The 23466-nt window shown below is 41.5% G+C and overlaps 1 protein-coding gene across 1 annotated transcript in view; it reads left to right on the forward strand.

Annotated features, from left to right (window-relative positions):
• The window catches only part of LOC129192490 (otoferlin-like), a 71559-nt gene that overhangs the window by 39512 nt on the left and 8581 nt on the right, over nt 1-23466 (forward strand). Inside the window, exons 21-33 of the mRNA XM_054796586.1 lie at nt 15-204; nt 1510-1634; nt 1809-1943; nt 5585-5746; nt 5843-5962; nt 6041-6202; nt 12571-12733; nt 14306-14379; nt 14508-14534; nt 14613-14744; nt 14836-14908; nt 21716-21834; nt 21914-22051. Of these exons, the coding sequence (XP_054652561.1) occupies nt 15-204; nt 1510-1634; nt 1809-1943; nt 5585-5746; nt 5843-5962; nt 6041-6202; nt 12571-12733; nt 14306-14379; nt 14508-14534; nt 14613-14744; nt 14836-14908; nt 21716-21834; nt 21914-22051 (1620 nt within the window). The remainder of the gene's footprint in view (nt 1-14; nt 205-1509; nt 1635-1808; nt 1944-5584; nt 5747-5842; nt 5963-6040; nt 6203-12570; nt 12734-14305; nt 14380-14507; nt 14535-14612; nt 14745-14835; nt 14909-21715; nt 21835-21913; nt 22052-23466) is intronic.

Genomic DNA, 23466 nt, shown 5'->3' on the forward strand with positions numbered 1-23466 from the left:
AGTTCTTCTTAAAGATACCAGGGAAGAGAGGTTTCGGACCCGCAGGCTGGACCGTGCAGTCCAAGATTGAGATTTATCTGTGGTTGGGTCTGAACCGCCAACGCAGAGACTACCTGTGTGGACTTCCTAACGGCTTTGAGGAAAATAAGCTTTCCAGAGGGCCTGACTTACCGTCCACGCCGCCCATCAGTCTCACATACATGAGTAAGTATACTGTACACAAAAATGTGTTTAAATTCCCCTGTGTAGGATTTAGCTTTGTAGCTTGAATGTCTTTGTCTCCGACAGAGTGTGTCTCCACAAAGCGCTATTGTGTACTTTTGACAGTAACTCTACACTTGTCCGTATATCACACACTAGAATGTAACATCAAGGTTGCTAACTGTAGCATAGCCAAGTGAGCTACAGTGCTAACATTACACTTCACATTACTTTTACATTTTAACAGCAACATCATGCTAGGTTAGCATATTTGCTCAAGGAAAAACAACATGATCAGTTTTAAGACAGTCATTTGAAACTTCTTCAAACATCCTGAGGGTTATGGAACAAAAAAGTCAAGTGGTACACACAAAAAATGTCACCGGAGGATCCCATTGGCTGTTCGTCAAGACGCAGGACCACCCTCGGCCCAGATAAGGGTTGTTTACTGGTGCCGAGTGCAGTCCAATAACCATCAGATGCTATCTGCAAGAGAAGGCTTTTAAGAAGAAAATACATCTTCAAGGTCCTCGCCTCCTTCAGCGTTTGAAGTTTGCAGCAGAGCACCAAACACGGGACATTGAAAGGTGTAAGTTTTATTCTCCCTTGATGGCCCTGATGAATTCCAACATTACTGGCATGACAAGGAGATCCCACCTGAGATGTTTTGCACACTGGAGGGGGCGCCATCATGATCCTTCAATGGAACAATGGAGCTTCAGGTTGTGCAGGGGAGTCAAACGGTGGCAGGCTATATGGAGATGTTGCAGGGGGCATCCCTCATGACTGAAGGCCCTCGTCTGTGTGGTAACGACTAGCTTTTTCGAAAGGACAACGCTGCACTTCACAAAAGACTTCTTCCAGATTAATAAGCTCACTCTTTTGGACCATCCTGATCTAAATCCAATGGAGAACATTTGGGATGGATGGCAAGGGAAGCTTACAAAAATGGACCTCAGTTCCAGCCAGTGGATGCCCTTCATGAAGCCATCTTCACCACCTGGAGCAACATTCCCACTGGCCTCCTGGAAACACTGGCATCAAGCATGCCAAGATCCAACACTGCAAAATGTACATTCTTGCCATTTTTCAACTGGTCGGGATGGATTAATCAATCTATAGACGGGTCAGAGGCGGTATCATGCTCATGAGGGACATCATGAAAAACCACAGCTTGAAACGCGAGTATTTGAACACCTCTTGGCAGATAATAGATTTTTACCTTCAGTCCTCATAAATACATATTAGTGTTAGCACATCATTCCTGTCCTCCAGTGAGACACCAAATCCCCTTTTGTGTGTCCGCAGTGAAGCAGATCTTCCAGCTGAGGGTGCACATGTACCAAGCTCGCAGCCTCTTTGCTGCCGACAGCACCGGACTGTCGGATCCTTTCGCACGTGTCTTCTTCTCCACACAGAGCCAGGTCACTGAGGTGAGCGAGACAACGCGTGAGGCTCCCTCTTTCTGTTTTGCTGTGAATTTCATTTGTAGCGCCATCAGCTGGATGTGGTTGGCCATTGCCTCACTTGGCCTCGATGGCCTCCAAGTAGCAAGTAATAGAATGATGCGGCAGTTATTAACAAAGAGGTTGATCTTCCTCGGCAAGGTGCTGCCAGAGACGCTGTGCCCGACGTGGGATCAGCTGCTGCTCTTTGAGAATGTGGAGTTGTACGGAGAGGCCAGTGAGCTGAGAGACGACCCCCCTATTATTGTCATCGAGCTCTACGATCAAGACACGGTGGTAAGAGGTCAATCCATAAATATGCAACAGGTCAGTGTTCTCCAGAAGGGAGAAGAACACCTGTAACGTGTTCCTTGGAAAGACACTGACCAGACACTTCATTAGGTACACCTGCACTATTTGATAGATAGATACTAGCAGTCATTTCCTGGGTTTCGCAATAGATTAATAAGTCATGCACCTATTATTAGTCAAAAATGTACATATTTCAGCAAATCTTGCGTATGTTTTCTAAATGAAGCATTTTCAAGCATAAAAATGGCTAAATGAAGTACAATACAAGTATAAGGCATCATAAGACGCATCCAAATACGTTGCACATGCACAATAATCACTAATAGAACTCCACTAATAGAAAACACGTGCTACTGTTGTGGCCGTAACCTACGCCAAGCTCAAACTCAGCTCTGAACCCCCACCTCACGTCCTGTCCAACAAAGGAATATATTTACAGCAACACACACAAGCACAAGTCTTATCTATGCCCTTTATGTCTTATTTTCTCTTACTATATCTGCTATATTGGGTAATAGGTCCGTAAAGGTGACTATAGGGGTGTTATTTCCTGTCTATAGGGCTCTAATAATGTTAAAGGGTGTATTTAGACAGTGGTAAACAAGTTTTCTATGCTCAAACTACCAAAATATGCCATTTATAAATAAGGATTGTGTAAATTCACTTATCACTGTCGGGTCTGGAACTAATTAACCACGATAAACGAGAGATTACTGTGCATCTCTCACTGTGCTTTTGCCAAACAATGGGTGGAGTATATTGTTGTCATCTGCAGCCATTTTTGTTATAATTGTGGTGTCATCATAAATGCGGTATATTTGTATTATTATTATTATTTTAAAGGAAGATTGGCTTGCATCTGATCACATGGTGCAGGTGTACCTAACGACCATAATTTCATGTTATTTGCATCACGAGCACTAAGAATTCATTTTGCTGACGGGTGATTTTTTTTTTTTCACTTGCCCTCGACAATTGTTTCGATGACCCGATTGTTTCGGATGACCCTTTGGCTAAGTAGCGTGTGAAACGTCTTGGTTGTGTTGCAAAAAGGCATGCAAGAGGAACAAGAAGCGCGTCACTGACAAACGACCCACTTGTGCCTGTTGCATTCCTTTGCGGGAAATGTTTTGTGTTGTTGTTGTTTTATTTTCCGCACATGTGAGCAAAAAGAGAATGTCAACTCTTCATAACCACTAACTGCAAGAGAGGTGGAACTTGACACATTCAGGAGGAAATACCTGGGCGTCTTTGCATCGATTCAGCTGTTTTGCAGTTTACTGGTTATTTAGTTTAGGTGCTTTCCCACCCCCACACCCCCCATTTGTTTTCATTGCTTTTATGAGTACAGTACACCTGGAAACATGCGCATCTCAAGCCGTGTTTCACTCATCCTGGCTGTGAGTCAAATAACCTCAAGCATCAAGGCAACTTACAGTATATACATTTCACTATTTTTATTGTTATTGTCATTAATAGAATAATACCAACAATATTAATAGTAAAGTTGTCACAAATCAAAATGTCTACCAATAGAATTTGTTATTTTTAAATGTAGAGTACACTCACTAAAATGTACTTTAAGCTCGAGTAAGTACCATATTTGGTAACGTAAAAATGGAAGAAAAACATGGAGTAAATTGCAAATTAATTATGCAACAATAATAAATAATTAATAATAATCCTAGTAAAATTGTCACAAATAAAATCAAACTCATGTTTAGAAATGGCATATTTTCTCTGCTTGGACCAAGACATGTTGAAGGCTTGTTGATAGCAGAGGGAACATATTTCATTCCTAACGATTACTTAGTTTTTATTTGATAGTTAGGAATGGAATGTGTTCCCTCTGCTATCAACTTGTCTTGGGGAAAGCAGAGGGACAATATTCCATTCCTAACAGTGCATATATCTACCATTAGAATGAGTCATTTTTGAATGTGTAATTTAACAAATACACTCAAAAAAAGGTACTTTAAGCTTGCGTTGAAACCATATTTGGTAACTGAAAAATTGAAGGAAATAAAACAAAAATAATAATTACAATAAAATGTTACAAAGTATGATTAATTGTTTATTATGCAACATAATAATAATGATTAATAATATTATTTTATTGTTATATATGTTATATGTTTTTGAGTTGTATATTATGAATAATGGTAACATATTAATTGTATCATAACACAATAGTACTAATAATTAATAATAATTTTAACAAGTGCACTCACAAAAAGGTACTTTCAACTTAGGAACCATATTTGGTAATTGAAATATTGAAGAAATGCTAATAAAAATAAAAGTTACACTAAAATATGATTCTTTATTACCCAACGTAATCATAATAATAAGACTAAAATTGTCCCAAATTGGTCACGTGTGCTTTCAATGTGGTATATTTTCCAAGTATTTCAAGCAATGCACACCTGTGGGTCACTTTCTTTTTTATTATGAAAAAGGCATTTTTCAAGCTTGGGTGGGAGTCACATTTGGTAACTTAAGTGGGACTTACAAAAAAGTAAGTTCATTTTCTTTTATTTATAATGAATTATTTATATTTCTTTAAATTGTTTACTTGATTTGATCTAATCTTGTCTTATTGCATCTTCTTTCATTTTATTTTATTTTGTAAAAAAACAACTATATAATTCATTGTTAATTATGCAACATAATGATGATAATAGTACAATTGGCACAAATGAAAACAATGTCGTGTATCTAGAATTAAATGTAGATTTTTTGAAATGATTTCTCCTAATGCACTCACAAAAGGTACTTCAAGCTTGATTTGGGAACTTCACAATAAAATAAAAAGCGACAGCTCATTTATGCACATAATGGGAAACACTTACTCCGCCTAGAAAACCTTCTGAGAAGACCTCCAAAAAGCGGCAAGAACGCTTCATTTACATAATGTGACCTGCATATTTACCAAGCTACAGTTATTATTATTATTAACATTGTTACGCCGATCGAACTCCGTGACTGCCGCATTGACACTTCGCCACACCACACCGGCTAGCTACTCGTGTCAGTGCCATGCTCACAGTGCCTCACACCACTACCAAAAATGTAACACTACATGTTGGAGCTGCCGCCACTGCTGCTGTGTTTCTATGTTGCCATGTGAAATCAATGCACCCACAAAGGAAGCTACGCTAATGCTTCAAAGGACCAAAATAGGGCAAAATACTGTATTCCATGTTATCATGAATGTACCTGTTACTACATGCTCACAGCACGGATAGAAAACCATAAAACCTTGTTGGAGGTGTTTGGAGGTGTTTTAATAGCAGGCTTTACAGGTGGCATAGGTGTGTCCCATTATGTGAATGAATGAGCTGTCTCTTTTTATCTGTTTTTAGATCTTTAGAACGCACAGAAAAGAGAAACACGTGTGTTCATGTCTCTCGTAAGCGTTGTGGATAACGGGCAAAATTCCCCAAAAAGTGCACTTTTCCTTCAAACTGAAGAAAAATGTTACAAAATAGGATTATTTTGAAATGACGCACAACAAAAGTGTACTTTTACATTTTCATATATTTCACCCAGCACCCTCTAACGGTTGCTCGCGTTGCATTTTTTTTCATGCATGCATTTGAAGGTGGTTCTATTCGGTCTTCCAGGGCAAAGCAGACTTCATGGGCAGAACCTTCGCCAAGCCGGTGGTCAAGATGGCCGAGGAGCACTACGGGCCCCCCCGCTTCCCCCCTCAGCTGGAGTACTATCAGATCTATCGAGGGAATGGCATGGCCGGAGAGATGCTGGCGGCCTTTGAGCTGCTGCAGGTTGGGCGCTGATTATTTTTTAAAAATGTCTTTTTTTATTTCCTGTTGTATTGCAAGCAGAACGTAAGAATCAATGTGGTTGGAATGATTCCTTAGATTGGCCCCAATGGCAAAGCTGACCTTCCCCCAATTGACGGCCCCGCTGATATGGACCGCGGCCCACTCCTTCCTGTTCCGCTGGGAATCAGACCAGTTCTCAGCAAGTACAGGATTGAGGTGAATGCTGAAAACGTAACACCATGTTTAAATCTTAACGTGTAAGAGTTGACTGTATGCGTGGATTATGTGATCCAGGTCTTGTTCTGGGGCTTGAGAGACTTGAAGAGGGTCAATCTGGCTCAGGTGGACCGCCCCCGTGTGGACATAGAATGTGCCGGCAAAGGGGTCCAGTCGGCACTCATCCCCAACTACAGGAAGAACCCCAACTTCAGCACCCTGGTCAAGTGCTTTGAAGTGGTGCGTCCTCAGCACAATTCTTTAACTCAACTCATGATTTGGGGTGCATGAGAAAGCGGAACGGAAACCAAGGCTCTCGCTCTCTTTTTAATTAACCAAAGTGTTGTGCAACACATCAGCAGGAGAAACCAATGTTGTAACAGCGGCTTGACTTTCACACCAACCACCATTTTAAAGCACATGCAGAGTTCGATAAATGCTAGATGCTGACCACTCATGATGTTTCAAATGCACCGACCGACGTCTTGTGGAGTTCATTAAAATAAAAACGACAGCAGGAGGTTTCCCACAGCCACACCGGACGCATCACACTTCTAACAACTATAGGAGACTCTCAATCAAAAAAGGCGTTCATTTCAGTATTTACAGTAATCCCTGTTTGTTGTCCTCTAAAATTAGGAGAAAAAAATCATAATCATAGAAAAATAAAGTGTCAATGTTACGAGAAAAAAATCACAATCATCGAAAAATAAAGTTGCAATATTATGATAAAAATGTTGTAATTTCACACCAATGAAGTTGCAACTTTACGAGAAAAAGTCACAATCACACAATAATAAAGTTACACTGCAGTGTTCCCTCGCTCCATTGCAGTTCACCTTTAGCCTTTAGGATGCGCTGTTTCGCAGATTTGTTTTGGAGCAATTTTAGTGCTTTTTTTCTTACAGCGTGCTAACGCTGTTACAGGCAGAGCCTGGCCCTTTAAGAACAATTGCATTGTAGGAAGTGGAGTGTTGTAGTTCTGTGCTTTAGCACGTGGCGGCAACGTCTCCCTCTATTCCAGGGGTCATCAACGTTTTTTCTCGCCAGAGCTACTTTTAGAAAATGAAAATGGCCACGACCTACTCATTTTTGTAGAAATGATTTTCATACCTTATTTCAACCCAAACAAATCAAATATGCTTGTTTTACCAAAACATTCACAAAATGCTGGTATCCCACTGATCTGTATTATATATCTGGATAGCTCATTGGTGATGACTTGTGAAGCCACACGGCCGCCATATTGCTACTCGCAAGAAACACTACTCGGACAAGCTTTTGCATTTGTGGTGAACTTCTTTTATTAATTCGGATTGGACACACGTTTCGACTTAAGATGCCTGCATGTGCAGCTATTAACTGCACAAATCGCCAGTTCAAAGGCTCTGGACGAACATTTCACCTGTAAGTATGATTGACATGTAGATTTGTGATTGATCATTTAAGGGTTTTGCACTGTCGATCTCTCTTTTCGATCGTGTAAAATTCCTCTGATTAAATGTATGTCCAGCATTGATACGTTTATATAGCTCTATAATAACTAAGAGGGTTTTTTGTTATATCATGATATATGTATTTCTTTAAGGGACGAAGGTTGTGTTACTTGAAGGAATGGGAGAATCTCAGTGCTTCCATGATGCTTACCAGGCATTGTATACAGTGCAGTTAGCAAGCCAGTTGGCATACAATTGACCCGGCATGACCCTTCATTTGGATAAACAACATTTTTTTTTGCTGCTGAATGACTGACGTAAAAGGATTCATTCATATGATATGTTCTGGAAAATAATATTACAGTACATGCATACCGGTATGTTTGAGATTGCAAACAACATATTGTTTCCACGATTTTAGTGGAAAAAGGGATGGGATATGCAGTTCAAATGAAAATCTCTTTCTAGAGGAGTAAAACTATCATTGCTATAGGGGTGTGCTGAGCCAGGGTGCACAGTAGAATTTTGTCCCAAAGGCAATGAGAATTGGAAGGGGAAAAGTACATTTAATATACCCAAAAGATAGAGAATAACGTATCAAATGGTTCTTAAGGGATGCAGGTTGCGTTACTTGAAGGAATGGGAGAATCTCCCCGCTTTTTAATGTCAAATATCGATGTTCTGCCAGCCTCTTCATCTGCTTTGTACACTATGTACGCTGTGCCAATGTAGTCGAGATGTGAGTGGTAAGATGGCGTCTCTGTGGCTTCAGCGGCCTGCACGGCGGCGTGCGACGTATGAGCTATCCAGATATATAATACAGATCAGTGTGGTAGGAAGGCGTAGGGCGCGGCTGTAGGGCAGCGTTACATCCATCCATCCATTCATCTTCTACCGCTTATCCGAGATCGGGTCGCGGGGGCAACAGCCTAAGCAGGGAGGCCCAGATCTTCCTCTCCCCGGCCACTTCGTCCAGCTCCTCCCGGCGGATCCCGAGGCGTTCCCAGGCCAGTTGGGAAACATAGTCTCTCCAACGTGTCCTGGGTCTTCCCCGAGGCCTTCTACCTCCCCAGGGAGGCGTCCGGGAGGCATCCTGACCAGATGCCCAAGCCACCTCATCTGGCTCCTCTCAATGCGGAGGAGCAGCGGTTCTACTCCGAGTCTCTCCCGGATGACAGTGCTTCTCACCCTATCTCTAAGGGAGAGCCCAGCCACCCTACGGAGAAAACTCATTTCGGACGCTTGTACCCGCGATCTTCTCCTTTCGGTCATTACCCAAAGCTCATGACCATAGGTGAGGGTAGAAACGTAGATCGACCAGTAAATTGAGAGCTTTGCCTTTTGGCTTAGCTCTCTCTTCACCACAACAGACCGATGTAGAGTCTGCATCACTGCAGACGCCGCACCAATTCGCTTATCGATCTCGCGTTCCATCCTTCCCTCACTCGTGAATAAGACCCCAAGGTACCTAAACTCCTCCACTTGGGGCAGGATCTCATCCCCGACCTGGAGATGGCATTCCGCCCTTTTCCGGGCGAGAACCATGGACTCAGACTTGGAGGTGCTGATTCTCATCCCGGCCGCTTTGCACTCGGCTGCGAACCGATCCAGTGAAAGTTGAAGTTCACGGCTTGATGAAGCCAGCGGACCACATCATCTGCAAAAAGCAGAGACTCAATCCTGCAGCCATCAAACCGGAGCCCCTCATTGCCCTGGCTGCGCCTAGAAATTCTGTCCATAAAAATAATGAACAGAATTGGTGACAAAGGGCAGCCCTGGCGGAGTCCAACCCTCACTGGAAACGGGTCCGACTTACTGCCGGCAATGCGAACCAAACTCTGACACCGGTCATACAGGGAACGAACAGCTTGAATTAGCTGGTCCGATACCCCATACTCCCGGAGTATTCCCCACAAAATTCCTCGAGGAACACGGTCGAATGCCTTCTCCAAGTCCACAAAACACATGTAGACTGGTTGGGCAAACTCCCATGCACCCTCAAGGACCCTGCTGAGAGTGTAGAGCTGGTCCACAGTTCCACGACCAGGACGAAAACCACACTGCTCCTCCTGAATCCGAGATTCAACTATCCGGCGGATCCTCCTCTGCAGAACCCCTGAATATACCTTACCAGGGAGGCTGAGGAGTGTGATTCCACGATAGTTGGAACACACCCTCCGGTCCCGCTTCTTAAAAAGGGGAACCACCACCCCGGTCTGCCAATCCAGAGGTACTGCCCCCGATGTCCACGCGATGCTGCAGAGTCGTGTCAACCAAGACATGCCTACAGCATCCATTGCCTTAAGGAACTCTGGGCGGATCTCATCCACCGAGGAGCTTTTTGACAACCTCAGCAACCTCAGCCCCAGAGATAGGAGAGCCCACCGTGGAGTCCCCAGGCTCTGCTTCCTCATCGGAAGACGTGTCGGTGAGATTGAGGAGGTCTTCAAAGTATACTTTCCACCGATCCACAACATCCCAAGTCGAGGTCAGCAGTACACCATCCCCACCATACTCCTGAGACGCTGAATGGTGGTCCAGAATCTCTTCGAAGCCGCCCGGAAGTCGTTCTCCATGGCTTCTCCGAACTCCTCCCATGTCCGAGTTTTTGCCTCAGTGACTGCCAGAGCTGCAGACCGCTTGGCCTGCCGATACCTGTCAGCTGCTTCCGGAGTCCCATGAGCCAAAAAGGTCCGATAGGACTCCTTCTTCATCTTGACGGCATCCCTCACCACTGGTGTCCACCAACGGGTTCTGGGATTACCGCCACGACAGGCACCAACCACCTTACGGCCACAGCTCCGATCATCTACCTCGACAATAGAGGCACGGAACATGGCCCATTCAGACTCAATGTCCGCCACCTCCCTCGGAACATGGTCGAAGCTCTCCCAGAGGTGGGAGTTGACACTCCTTCTGACAGGGGACTCTGCCAGTCGTTCCCAGCAGACCCTCACAATACGTTTGGGCCTGCCCGGTCTGACCGGCATCCTCCCCCACCATCGGAGCCAACTTACCACCAGGTGGTGATCAGTTGACAGCTCCGCCCCTCTCTTAACCCGAGTGTCCAAAACATATGGCCGCAAGTCCGATGATACGACCACAAAGTCAATCATGGAAGTGCGGCCTAGGGTGTCCTGGTGCCAAGTGCACATGTGGACACCCTTATGCTTGAACATTGTGTTTGTTATCGACAGTCTGTGACGAGCACAGAAGTCCAATTACAAAGCACCGCTCGGGTTCAGAACAGGGGGGCCGTTCCTCCCAATCACGCCTCTCCAGGTCTCACTGTCGCTGCCAACATGAGCATTGAAGTCCCCCAGCAGAACAAGGGAATCGCCTGAGGGAGCACTCTCTAGTACTTCCTCTAGAGACTCCAAAAAAGGTGGGTATTCTGAACTGCTGTTTGGCGCATAAGCACAAACAACAGTCAGGACCCATCCCCCCACTCGAAGGCGGAGGGAAACTACCCTCTCGTTCACCGGGTTAAACTCCAACATGCCGGCCACAAGCCGGGGCGCAACAAGAATTGCCACCCCTGCCCGTCGCCTCTCACTGCTGGCAACGCCAGAGTGGAACAAGGTCCAACCCCTCTCAAGAGGACTGGTTCCAGAGCCCTTGCTGTGCGTTGAGGTGAGTCCGACTATATCTAGCCGGAACTTCTCAACCTCATGCACCAGCTCAGGCTCTTTCCCTACCAGAGAGGTGACATTCCATGTCCCTAGAGCTAGTTTCTGTAGCTGAGGATTGGACCGCCAAGGTCCCCGCCTTTGGCTGTCACCCAGCTCACTCTGCACCCGACCCCTTTGGCCCCTCCCATGAGTGGTGAGCTCATTGGAGGGGGGACCCAATGTTGTCTCTTCGGGCTGTGCCCGGCCGGGTCCCATGGGCGTAGGCCCGACCACCAGACACTCGCCATCGTGCCCCTCCTCCAGAGGGGGGCCCCGGTGACCCGCGTCCGGGTAAGGGAAAACGTGGTCCAATGTTTTTTGTCATCATAGAGGTCTATTGAGCTACTCTTTGTCTGATCCCTCACCTAGGACCTGTTTGTCGTGGGTGACCCTACCAGGGGCATAGAAACCCCTGACAACTTAGCTCCTAGGATCATCGGGACACGCAAACTCCTCCACCACGATAAGGTGGTAGCTCAGGGAGGAGGGCAGCGTTACAGAACACTGTAAATGAATCTTCGCTTCATGGAGGACGACGAGGAAGAGTAAAATACGACGACAGGGGCAATATGTTTTAACAAGGATTACAAATCGCCAGCAGGATGAAGAGGCGCGGTGGAAGGAGTGAAATGGGCGTGAGTCACTTAATAATCTCATTCCTAATGTGTCCAACCTACTGCAGTAGGATGATCATTAAAAATCAAACCAAGTTTGAACTTTGAGAGCGTTTAAATGAGAGAAATGTGATAAAATGTTAATGCCTGTCTGGGGAAAGTGTTTAAAGTGGCTGGTGAGGGCTTTTAAAGCCTTAAATCATATATAATCATTGTAAAAAATTAAGTTGGCTACTTTGGGGATTTCACTTATTGCAGGCTATTTTGGGAACCTATCCCTCGCGATAAACAAGGGAACACTGTATTATGAGATAAATGTTGTCATTTCACACAAATAAAGCTGCAATATTACGACACAAAAGTCATAACCATGAAAAGTTGTGAAAAAATTTTTAATTTTTACACAAATAAAGTTGCAATATTTGGTTGCAAAATTACTACATAAAAGTCAGATTTATGGAAAAATAAAGTTGCAGTATTGTGAGGAAAAAAGTCATTATTTCATTAAAAAATAAAGTTGCAATAATTGTACAATGATAAAGTTGCAGTAACACGAGCAAAAAAATCATAATTGTACAAAAATAAAGTTACAGTTTTACAAGAAAAACGTCAACATTTTTACAAGAGTAAAAGTAATATTACAAAGAAAAGTCATAGTTTAAAGCCATGGTATTACAAGGAAAGAAGTCTTAATTTTATAAAAATAAAGTTGCAATTTTAGGATAATTTCATTTTACATGAATGAAGTTGCAATATTATGTGAAAAAAAGTTTTGTTTTTTTTAAATTAAAAATAGAGTTGAAATATCACAAGATAATGATACATGGTAATTGTCATTTTACAAAACAATCAAGTCTCAATTGTCTGAGAAAAAATGTGTTTGTCAGGATTTGCCCGAGAACGAGCTGCTGCACCCCCCCCTCAACATCCGAGTGGTGGACTGCAGGGCGTTTGGCCGCTACACCCTGGTGGGCTCGCACGCGGTCGCCAGCCTCAGGAAGTTCATCTACAGACCCTCAGACAAGCAGGCCAACACCTGGACCACCACGGGTACCTTGTGTTCCTTCTTTACCTTTTCAATAGAGAACAAAACAGGCATTTCAATTCCAGCTTGCTAGCAAAGCACACAAATCATCAGAATTGTCACGTGTTTCCACTGGCTTGTTGTTAGTTGCTATCTTGCTTGTTGCAATGTTACCAGAAAAAGGTCAGAAATAGAGATAAATAAAGTTGCAATATTATGAGAAAAAAATTGTAACTTGACTCAAATAAAGATGAAATATTATGAGATAAAAGACGTAATCATAGAAAATTAAAATTGCAGTGTTAAGAGAAAAATTAATAGTTTCACACAAATAATGTTGCAATATTATGAGAAAAAAAGTCTTACCGTAAATCACGGTGTATAAACCGCACTTTTTTCCACTAGTAAGAAGCAAAAAATCGAGGTGCGGTTTATACACGATGACAGGTCTGTGACCAGACTCGGTACGGGGAGAAAATGACCAGAAGCGCATTTTAGAATAGCCGTCCTTGGGTCAGACAAATTGAGAGGTCTGCCTTCCAACTCAGCTGCGCCAATCACGCTCCAACCTTCCCTCACTTGTGAACAACATCCCGAGATAAGGAGGCAAGACCTCGCTCCAAACCCGGAGGGAGAAATCCACTTTTTTCCGACTGAGAACCAAGTCCTCTGATTTGGAGGTGCTGAGTCTCATCCCAGAAGCTTCACGCTGATCTGCGAACCGTCCCAGTAAACGCTGAAGGTCACAGCCCAATGAGGCCATCAGGACCGCATCGTCTACCAATAGAGACGAGATCCCAAAGCCCCCAAACTGGACTCCCTCGACGCCTTGGCTGCGCCAAAAAATTCTGTCCCTGATGAACAGAATCGGTGACAGAGGGCAGCCTTGGCGGAGGCCAACGTTCACCGGAAACAGGCTTGACTTCCTGCTGGCAATGAGGACCGGCTGTACAAGGACCCAATGGCACATAGTTGGAACATCATAATAATATTCTAAGAAAAATGTTGTCATTTCACACAAATGAAGTTGTAATATCACGAGATAAAAGTCATGATTATAGAAAAATTACATTGGTATATTATGAGAAAAATGTGGCTTTACACAAGTAAAGTTACGATAAAAAGTCCTAATCATAGAAAAGCGATGCTGCAATATTATGAAAAAGATTTGGTAATTTTACACAAACCAAGTTGAAATACTACGAGATAAAATTAAGTTGCAATTTTACGAGAGAAATGCTGTCATTTCACACAACTAAAGTTGCAAAATTATATGAAAAAAAGTCCTAATCATAAAAAAATAAACATTACAATATCACGAGGAAAAATCACAATTGTATAAAAAGTTGCGATATCACACCAAAAAAGTAACCATTTTTGCAAGGCATAATTCTATGAAAAATAAAGTTGCAAAAACGCCAGAAAAGTCATAATGATACAAAAATATGTCGCTAGGCAGAATTCAGCCTAAAGGTGCAATCCTAATCGCCCCGTGGGCCAATGACTACATACGACGTGAGCCACGCCCACTCGGCTCTTTGAATACCTCCACGGTTCAGTGGCTGCTCTGCATTGCATATAAAATTGCTGCCTTTCAGAGGAAATCGTCGTTGTCAACATGGAGCCCGAAGCCACTTTTAAGAAGATGGACACGGTGGTCAAATTAGACTCTGTGAGTTTTCTCAGCTCAGCCAATTGATTGGGGAGTGACGCTGTCATGTCTGTCAGGTGTACCTGACGTTGTGTCATTCATAATGATGATATTTCATGATCATAACAACAAACATTTTTCCCACGCAGGGCTCCGACGCTGTCGTCAAAGTGGAGGTAAGCAGAGTGTGATGCTGCCGTGAGCGCCCAACAAAGACGTCCAACTATTCCATGCAATGCATTCTGTCTACCAAGGAGGATGACAAGGACACCAAAGGGAAAAAGAAGAAGAGGAAGAAGGGTGATGAGGTGGAAGATGAGGGACTGGATGAGAGCATGCTGGACTGGTGGTCCAAATATTTTGCCTCCATCGAGACCCTGACGGAGGTGCCGTACATTTTCTATACTGCTGTGACAACAGTGGTGATATCACGTCCCAGGTGTCTCGCCATGATGTTTGCTGCTCTCGCGCTTGCAGGCACTGAAGGGTCAAGAGGGGGCGCTGTCCGATTCAGAAGACAAAGAAGACGTGGACCTGGCAGATGGTGGAGGTACACGTGCAGAAACTTACCTCTTTTTTTGTGAAATTTACATTTTATGAAGGCCACGTTAAAAAAAAAAAAGAATGCTATGAAAACCCTCATTTTACAAGAATAAAGTCGTATTATTATGCAAATTATGTACTCGTTTTATACGATTGAAAATGACATTTTACACAAATGAAGTTGCAATGTTATGCAAAAAAAAAGTCACAATAATACAAATTTAAAGTTGCAATGTTATGTGATCATTATGTAAAAAATAAAGGTGCCGTATTACAAGGAAAATGCCATAATTGTGGAAATCAAAGTTGCAATAATAGAAGAAAAAAGTTGTAACTTAAAATAAGTGAAGTTTCTATATTATGAGGAAAATGTCATTGCAATATTATGAGAAAAAGTGATAATTGTGTAAAAAATAAATTTCAACATTACAAGGAAAATGTCATAATTATATGAAAATAAAATTGCACTTTTATGAGAAAGTGATAATTACATAAAAATAAAGTTGCAATATTACAAGGGGAAAAAATGGTAATGATTGAAAAACAAGGTTGCAGTAATACAAGAAAAAAGTTGTAATTTTACACAAATAAAGTTGCAATACTACAAATAACATGTTATAATCATATTTTTAAAACTTGCAATTTTATGAGAAAAAAGTGATAGTTATGCAAAAAAATAAAGTTACAATATTACAAATAACATGTCATAATTCTATTTTAAAAATTTGCAACAATATGAGAAAAACGAGGGAAAGGCTTCTTGAGACGTCATCTGTACTTCTGTGAAGAAGGTGTCGGACGTTTCGCTCCTCATCCGAAGAGCTTCGTCAGCGAACTAATAAGTGCTGGTAGCCTAGGCCTTAAATACAGTAAGAGTGGGCGGAATTGGTGTGCCAACACCCTCCTACGATTGGTTCCTTACACTAAGCCTGGGCGGAGTAGTGGTATAATCCTATTCTGCTATTAACACCGCCGATCAAAGGGAAGTGTCGCTCCCTGAGTTGGGTATGAACGACTCTGATACTGGCCCGTTAGCATCTATTGTTCTGGCTCGGCCCTGGCTTCACCTCATTTGCAAGACTAAGAGCTGTGGGTTTTGGTCTCAGTAACCTGCTGAACACAGGGTCCAAATTAAACCTCAAACCACCATTCCGATTCAATGATGGGTTCTGTTGTTTGACAAAAATAGCTTCCTTTACTCCTCTTTCAAACCATCAGTTTTCTTTGGCCAAAATCTTTACCTCGCTGTCCTGAAAAGAGTGATTGGTTGCTTTAAGGTGTAGATGTACTGCTGATTGAGGACCACTAGAATTGTCCCTGCGATGTTGATAAAGCCTTTTTTGGAGCATTTGCTTAGTTTCCCCAATGTAGTGCTCTTTGCATTCCTCATCTTTACAGTGGATGGAATAGACCACATTGCTCTGTTTTTGGTTTGGAGCCTTGTCTTTAGGATGCACTAGTTTTTGTCTCAGGGTATTTACTGGTTTGAAATAGGTAGGAATTTTGTGTTGCCATAAGATCCTCTGGAGTTTTTCGGAGACCCCCGCTACATAAGGGACTACCACTCCTCTCCTTTTTGCTTCTGTGGGCTTTTGGGTTTCTTTCCCGACTCTCTTCTTTTGACATTTGTTAAAAGCCCACCGTGGGTACCCACAGGTTGAGAGCGCTCTCTGGACATGTTGTGTCTCCTTTTTCTTTCCCTCAGCACTGGTTGGTATTTGGTCCGCTCTATGTTGGAGGGTCCTAATAACCCCTAGTTTATGTTGTAGTGGATGGTTTGATTCAAAAAGCAGGTATTGGTCAGTGTGTGTGGCCTTTCTAAAGACCTCTGGAAGTAGCTGTCTGTCCTCTCCTATAATTACCTTGCAGTCTAAGAAGGCTAGTTGGTTCTCTTTAGTGTCCTCGCGAGTAAATTTGATATTGGTGTCCACCGCATTGATGTGATCTGTGAAAGACTGAATTTCTTGTTTTTTGATTGTGACAAAGGTGTCATCCACGTATCTAAACCAGTGCCTTGGTTTTGTCCCTGAGAAGGATGTGAGAGCCTGTTTCTCCATCTCTTCCATGTACAGATTCGCCACTATGGGTGAGACTGGTGAGCCCATAGCACAACCATGAATTTGTCTGTAAAATTTCCCTCTAAACTGAAAATATGTAGTGTTAAGGCAAATTTCCAATAATTGGCAGATGTGGTCAGCACTAAGTTTTGTTCTCCGATGCAGAGTTGAGTCCTCGAGCAGTCTCTTCCTCACCACCGAGACTGCTGCTGAGGTGGGGACAGATGTGAAAAGTGAAGTCACATCATAAGACACCAAAGTTTCCTCTGGCTCCAATCTGAGGTCTTTGATGCTCGCCACAAACCCTTTTGTGTTCTCTATATGATGATCAGTGTTGCCTACCAATGGGGATAAGACTGTTTTTACATATTTAGCTACATTGTACGTGGTAGAGTCAATGCTACAGACAATGGGTCTGAGGGGAAACCCTTCCTTGTGAATTTTTGGAAGGCCATAGATACATGGTGTAGCCTCCCCAGGGTATAACCTATGATACATCTGTCTGTCAATTAGTTCTTCCTTCTCTAACTTTTGGAGACAGTGTATGATTTCTTTCTTATACCTATTGGATGGGTCCCTTTTAAGTTGCTCATATGTGTTGGCATCACTAATTAGACTTGTTATTTTTTCTTCGTAGTCCAATGTGTTGAGAACCACTGTGCATCTGCCCTTATCAGCTGGTAAGATGGTGATGCTCTCATCTTTCTGCAGAGCCGCTAATGCTTTCCTCTCACCTAACGTGATATTGGACGGTGGTGGTTTAGCACTACTGAGAAGGGCCGATATGCTCAGACGAAGGTCCCCTGCCTCTGTTCTAGAAAGCTTATTGTTCCTGATGGCCGATTCAGCTGCTGTGATATAGTCTACTGTGGGTATCGTTTTAGGAGTCACTGAGAAGTTGAGACCCTTGGTTAATACTGCCTTCTCTGTCTCCGAGAGGCTTCTGTCTGACAGATTTTTGATCCAATTTTCTTTGGTATTGGTCTGATTCCCCCCATCCTTAGTGTTTACGACAAGCTGTGGTCGATTTTTTCTGGAATTTTCCCTTATGCCTTTCTTTGGTTTTGCTATGGTGCTTCATATAACCCGATTTAATAAATTCACAAACCTCCTGATAGGTTTCGTGCGTAAGCTTGGTTTGCAATCTCTGATAGAAGGTTTCTACTTCAGACTGTTTATTTCTTATCTCTATGTTAAGTCTCCTAATTCTCAAATTCTGTGTTTTTCTGATGTAGTTTAGTTGCATTTTCCTTGCCAAGTGTCCTTGCTCAAGGGACGCTTGCCTCATGCATTTGGGGATTAACCTACTCTGCCTGCATCTAAGATTGAATCTGAGGTGGTTCCTTAAATCTGCTAATTTAAGAGTGGCCTTTTCTAAGCTACGTACCAGCAGAAGGATGTCTCTCCCAAAGTTGGTAGCAATGCGTCTGTGTAGGCTCTCAGTCGTACAGGAGTTGTCCATCGAGGGAAAGGCTTCTTGAGACGTCATCTGTACTTCTGTGAAGAAAGTGTCGGACATTTCGCTCCTCATCCGAAGAGCTTCGTCAACCAATAGGAGGAGGGCACTGGCACACCAATTCCGCCCACTCTTACTGTATTTAAGACCTAGGCTACCAGCACTTGTTAGTTCGCTGACGAAGCTCTTCGGATGAGGAACGAAACGTCCGACACCTTCTTCACAGAAGTACAGATGACGTCTCAAGAAGCCTTTTCCTCGATGGACAACTCCTGTACGACTGAGAGCCTACACAGACGCATTATGAGAAAAAGGTGATAATAATGTAAAAACAAAGTTGCAATAATACAAGAAAAAAGCTATACTTTTGCAAAAATTAAGTTGTGACATTACAAGGAAAATGTCCTAATTATATGAAAATAAAATTGCAATTTTATGAAAAAAAAGTGATAACTACGTAAAAAGTAAAGTTGCATTATTACAAGGGAACAAAATCGTAATGATTGAAAAACGAAGTTGCAGTAATACAAGAAAAAAGTTACAATTTGACAAAAATAAAGTTGCAATATTACAAATAACATGTCATAATTATATTTTTTAAAGTTGCAATTTACTGAGAAAAAAGGTGATAATTATATAAAAATAAATATTACAAGGAAAATATCATCCATCCACCCATCTTCTATGCCGCTTATCCTGGAAATATTCTAACTATAAAAATAAAGTTGCCATGTTGTGACAAAACAGCGATAATGATATGAAAATAAAGTTGCACTAATATGAGAAGAAAGTGAGAATCATCTAAAACATAAAGTTGGACAATGTCATCATTACATAGAAATAGAACTGCAATATTAAGAGGAAAAAATGATAATTATGTCAAAAATAAAGTTGCAAAGTTCGGAGAAAAAAAGTCATAATCGTACATGTCAAAGGAATATGTTGTGCCGGCTTTGAAATGGACAAGAAACAAGACAAGCTGTCTGAGAAGACGAACGAGAGGTGAAATTGAATAAAACCTTGCATGCAAGGAGACGGATCAGTCCAACCTGGATGGACGGCTTCTAGAGGAAATGTCTAAGTTCTATGGGGAAAAGTGTTGCTAAAGTACACGTGCATGTGTGAGGGGAAGGCTAATCTAACATGAGAGGCTAAAGGCTACCTTAAAATGCCTGCTACTGCGTGTACGCTACGTTGGAGCATCATTGCAACGAATATCAGTCAAATCAGACGGATGCATGGACACAAAACATTTTAGAAGTGCAACAACAAACCATATTTCCTTGACAATATCATAAAAGTTGCAATATTACAAGGAAAATGTCCTACAAAAATAAAGTTGCAGTATTACACAAAAACTCATAATCATAAAAAAGTCATTGCAACATTATGAGAAAAAAGGTCACGCTTGTACAAAAATTAAGTTGCAACATTACGAGAAAAAGTCATATTTATGCAAAATAAAGTTGCAATAGTGCAAGGAAAATGTCGTATTTATAACAAAATGAAGTCGCAACATGACAAGAAAAAAATCGTAATTTTACAAAAATAAAGTTGCAACATTATGAGAGAGTCATAATCCTACAAAAAAATAATTGAAAGTTGTAATTTTACGCATATAAAGTTGAAATATGATCTGAGCAAAGTCATAATTATATGCAATAATATGATGGGAAAAAGTCATAATTATAAAAAATAAATAAATTTGCAATATTACATGAAAAAAATCATACTTATACAAAAATTAAGTTGCAATAATACAAGAAAAAAAGTTGTAATTTTACAAAAATTAGGTTGCAACATTATGAGAGAGTCATAAGTCTACAAAAAAAAGAAAGTTGTAATTTTACACATATAAAGTTGAAACATGATGTGAACAGTCCTGATTATATGCAATAATAGTCATAATTATAGAAAAATAATGAATTGTAATCATAGGAGAAAAAAGTCCTAATTACATACAAATCAATTTGCGATATTACAAGGAAAAAGTCATAATTATATGAAAATAAAGTTGCAAGGTGTATGCTAGGTGCTAGCAAGTTAGAACGCTCACGTTAGCCGTTTTTACAAGACCAGATTAACAGACACACTTAATGCTATCATGCTGACCGGTAGCATGCTAATGTTAGCATGTTACCATTGCTAGCATGCTGACATTGGCATCATAGCATTCTTACCCATTTTCATTAGTTTTAACATTGGCAGACACTTAGCAATCATGCTGAGTTTAGCATATCAATGCTGGCCTGGCTAACATGCTAACATGAGCATAGTAGCATTTAGCTGTTTACATGATTAGAAACCTACATAATCCAAGGAAAATGTGCTAATTACATAAAAATAAAGTTGCATTATTACGAGTAAGGAGTAACAATTTGGACAAGAATTGTCTCAATGTCACAAGGAACAAAAATGGACCCAGGCTTTATTCTTGGACTAGTACAACCTTTTTTCTAGTCGTTTTTGTGTGTGTGTTTTTTTCCAGTGTGGCCCTAATAATCATTTTTTGCAGCGTCCATTGTCCTAAAGTGCATGTAAGGATTAGAAAGCAGCCATGATGGAGTGGCGCATGACATTAGGCCGCGAATACAGTATCTGCAGCATTAATGTGACTAACAACATGTCGCTGCGTCCCCCGTTGCAGTACTACATAGAGACTCCCACAAAGCCTCAGTGTAGACCGCCGACATGAATCCAAAGTCCCGCATGTGGGCCGACTCTTTGCTCCCTCCCTCATCAGCCATATGCCGCCATGAAAGTTGTCAATTCGGGGAAAATTGCTTTCATAAACATAACTGAACAAAAGGAGAGTGGAGGTGTGCACTACTGTGCAAAAGTCCTGGGTCACCACCATAGCTTTGTTGTTTTAGTGACTTTTTATCAGGATTGGGCAAAAACAAAAAGAAAGGATTTTGCACAGAAGTTTGCAGGGGGGGCCACGCATGAGCCAAGGAAGAAGTGGTTTCAGTTTGGTGAGATGGAGTTATAGAAAGTTCTTTTCCCAGTTTGAGTTACAACGGCCGAGAAGTCACCAGGAAGAATGTTCACGAACAAATACTTTCCATGTGGGCTTTTGTCCCCACTTTTGTTAACAGTTTGGCCTTGGCGGAGGTCAGCGCTGCACATTCTAGGTAGCATCGCTGAAACAACACATCTGGGTGTGGCCTATAAAACATTCGTGCTGCACATTGGCAGCTTGTTTTGGCAACTTTCATGTTGGAATTCATGTCTGGAGCGCTGCGCTTCTTGTTGACGCCCTCCTCCCCCGCTTTATCCTCCTCCTTGGTGGCTAACTCAGACATCAATCCTGATGACTCTCCTGTAAAAGGCATCAGGAGGGGCAAAGGCAAGAAGGACAAGAAGAAGGCGGCCGTGGATCCGACGGAGAAGAAAAAAAACAAGCTGGATGAGTTAAAGGCAAGTGATGTCACTGAACGCGCCACCAAACTCCTGTTTTTAAGCCCTTTTGTTCTCCCGCTTCTCCCCAAATCAAAAGGTGTACCCCAAAGAGCTGGAGAGTGACTTTGACAACTTTGAGGACTGGCTGCACAGTTTCAACCTCTTCAGGGGGAAAGGCGGCGATGACGACGACCAAAACGGGACGGATGAAGACAGGATTGTTGGGAAATTCAAAGTAAGCAGAGAATGTGTGACAGTGTATACATTTATATAATTCATCAGCACACCCATGTTGTCATTTTACACTCATTTGGACCTTGAGAGCCAATATTTCAACACGGCCGTCAATAAAGTTGTAGACTGACGTGAAAAAAGTGTTCATTTTCAAAGAATGTAGTTGCAGTACTGATTGCTCTAATCCTCTAGTATATGAATAAAGTTACAATATCAGAGGGAATAAGTCATCATTTCACATGAACACAGTCTGAATGTTAGGAGGAAAAGGTCATAATTGTATACTAATATAGTCTAAATATTAGGGGGAAAACATCATTTTACATTCAAATTCTGAATATTAAAAGAAAAAAAATCCATAATTTTACCAGAATGAAGTCTGAATATTAGGAGCAAAAAAGCCATCATTCATATGAATATAGTGTGAATATTAGGAGGGAAATAAAATCATTATTTTCCATGCAAATTTTATATAACTAAAGTCTGAATATTAGGAGAACAAAAAATCCATAATTTTACCTTCATAAAGTCTGAATATTATGAGTAAAAAGTAATAATTTTACATTAATACAGTCTGAATATTAGGTGGGGAAAAAAATCATAATTTTACATGCTAATTTTATTTGAATAAAGTCTGAATATGAGGAGAAAAAAGTCATAAATGTACATGAATATAGTCTGATTATTGGGAGAAAAAAATCCATAATTTTACATAAATAGTCTGAATATAAGGAGAAAAACCTCATAATTGGACAATAATATAGTCTGTATTTTAAAAGAAAAATTCATAATTTTGCATAAAGTCTTGATATTAGTAGTAAAAAAAAAATCATAATTTTATATTAATATAGTCTAAATATCAGGAGAAAAAAGCCATAATTTTATATTAATGTAGTTGGAATATTAGACGGGAAAAAAAATATCATAATTTTACATGCTGATTTTACGTGAATAAAGTCTGAATATTAGGAGAAAAAAGCCATGATTTTACATGAAAATTCTGAATAATAAAAGAAAAAAAATCCATACATTTCCGTGACTAAAGTATGAAAAGGCCACCTGCCTATAGCGGCCACTGAAAAATCCCCCGCAGCAAATGTACATGTTGTAGACCCTGTGTATAGCAGTCACCTGTCCAACGCGGCCAGCGGCCACCCATTTTGTCTCCCTTGCTCAATATCTGCCTGCATATAGCGGCCAAATTACCGACTCAAGTAGAAGCTTCATGCACGAAAAAGTTTTGTTTTTCAATCAATGAAGCCTTCGTGTGTAGACTTTAATTACTGAGTCCTAGCTCAGTCACAATCATTCACAAGATCCACACAAACTGTCAGTTGTTCCACATAAAAAAGCCGTCTTCTTTTGAGCTTGCTATTTCCTGGTCAAACATGTAACTTTAAGAGCATTTGCACCAAA

The sequence above is a fragment of the Dunckerocampus dactyliophorus genome, chromosome 13 (genome assembly GCF_027744805.1).
Source record: "Dunckerocampus dactyliophorus isolate RoL2022-P2 chromosome 13, RoL_Ddac_1.1, whole genome shotgun sequence".
NCBI classification, from domain to species: Eukaryota; Metazoa; Chordata; class Actinopteri; order Syngnathiformes; family Syngnathidae; genus Dunckerocampus; species Dunckerocampus dactyliophorus.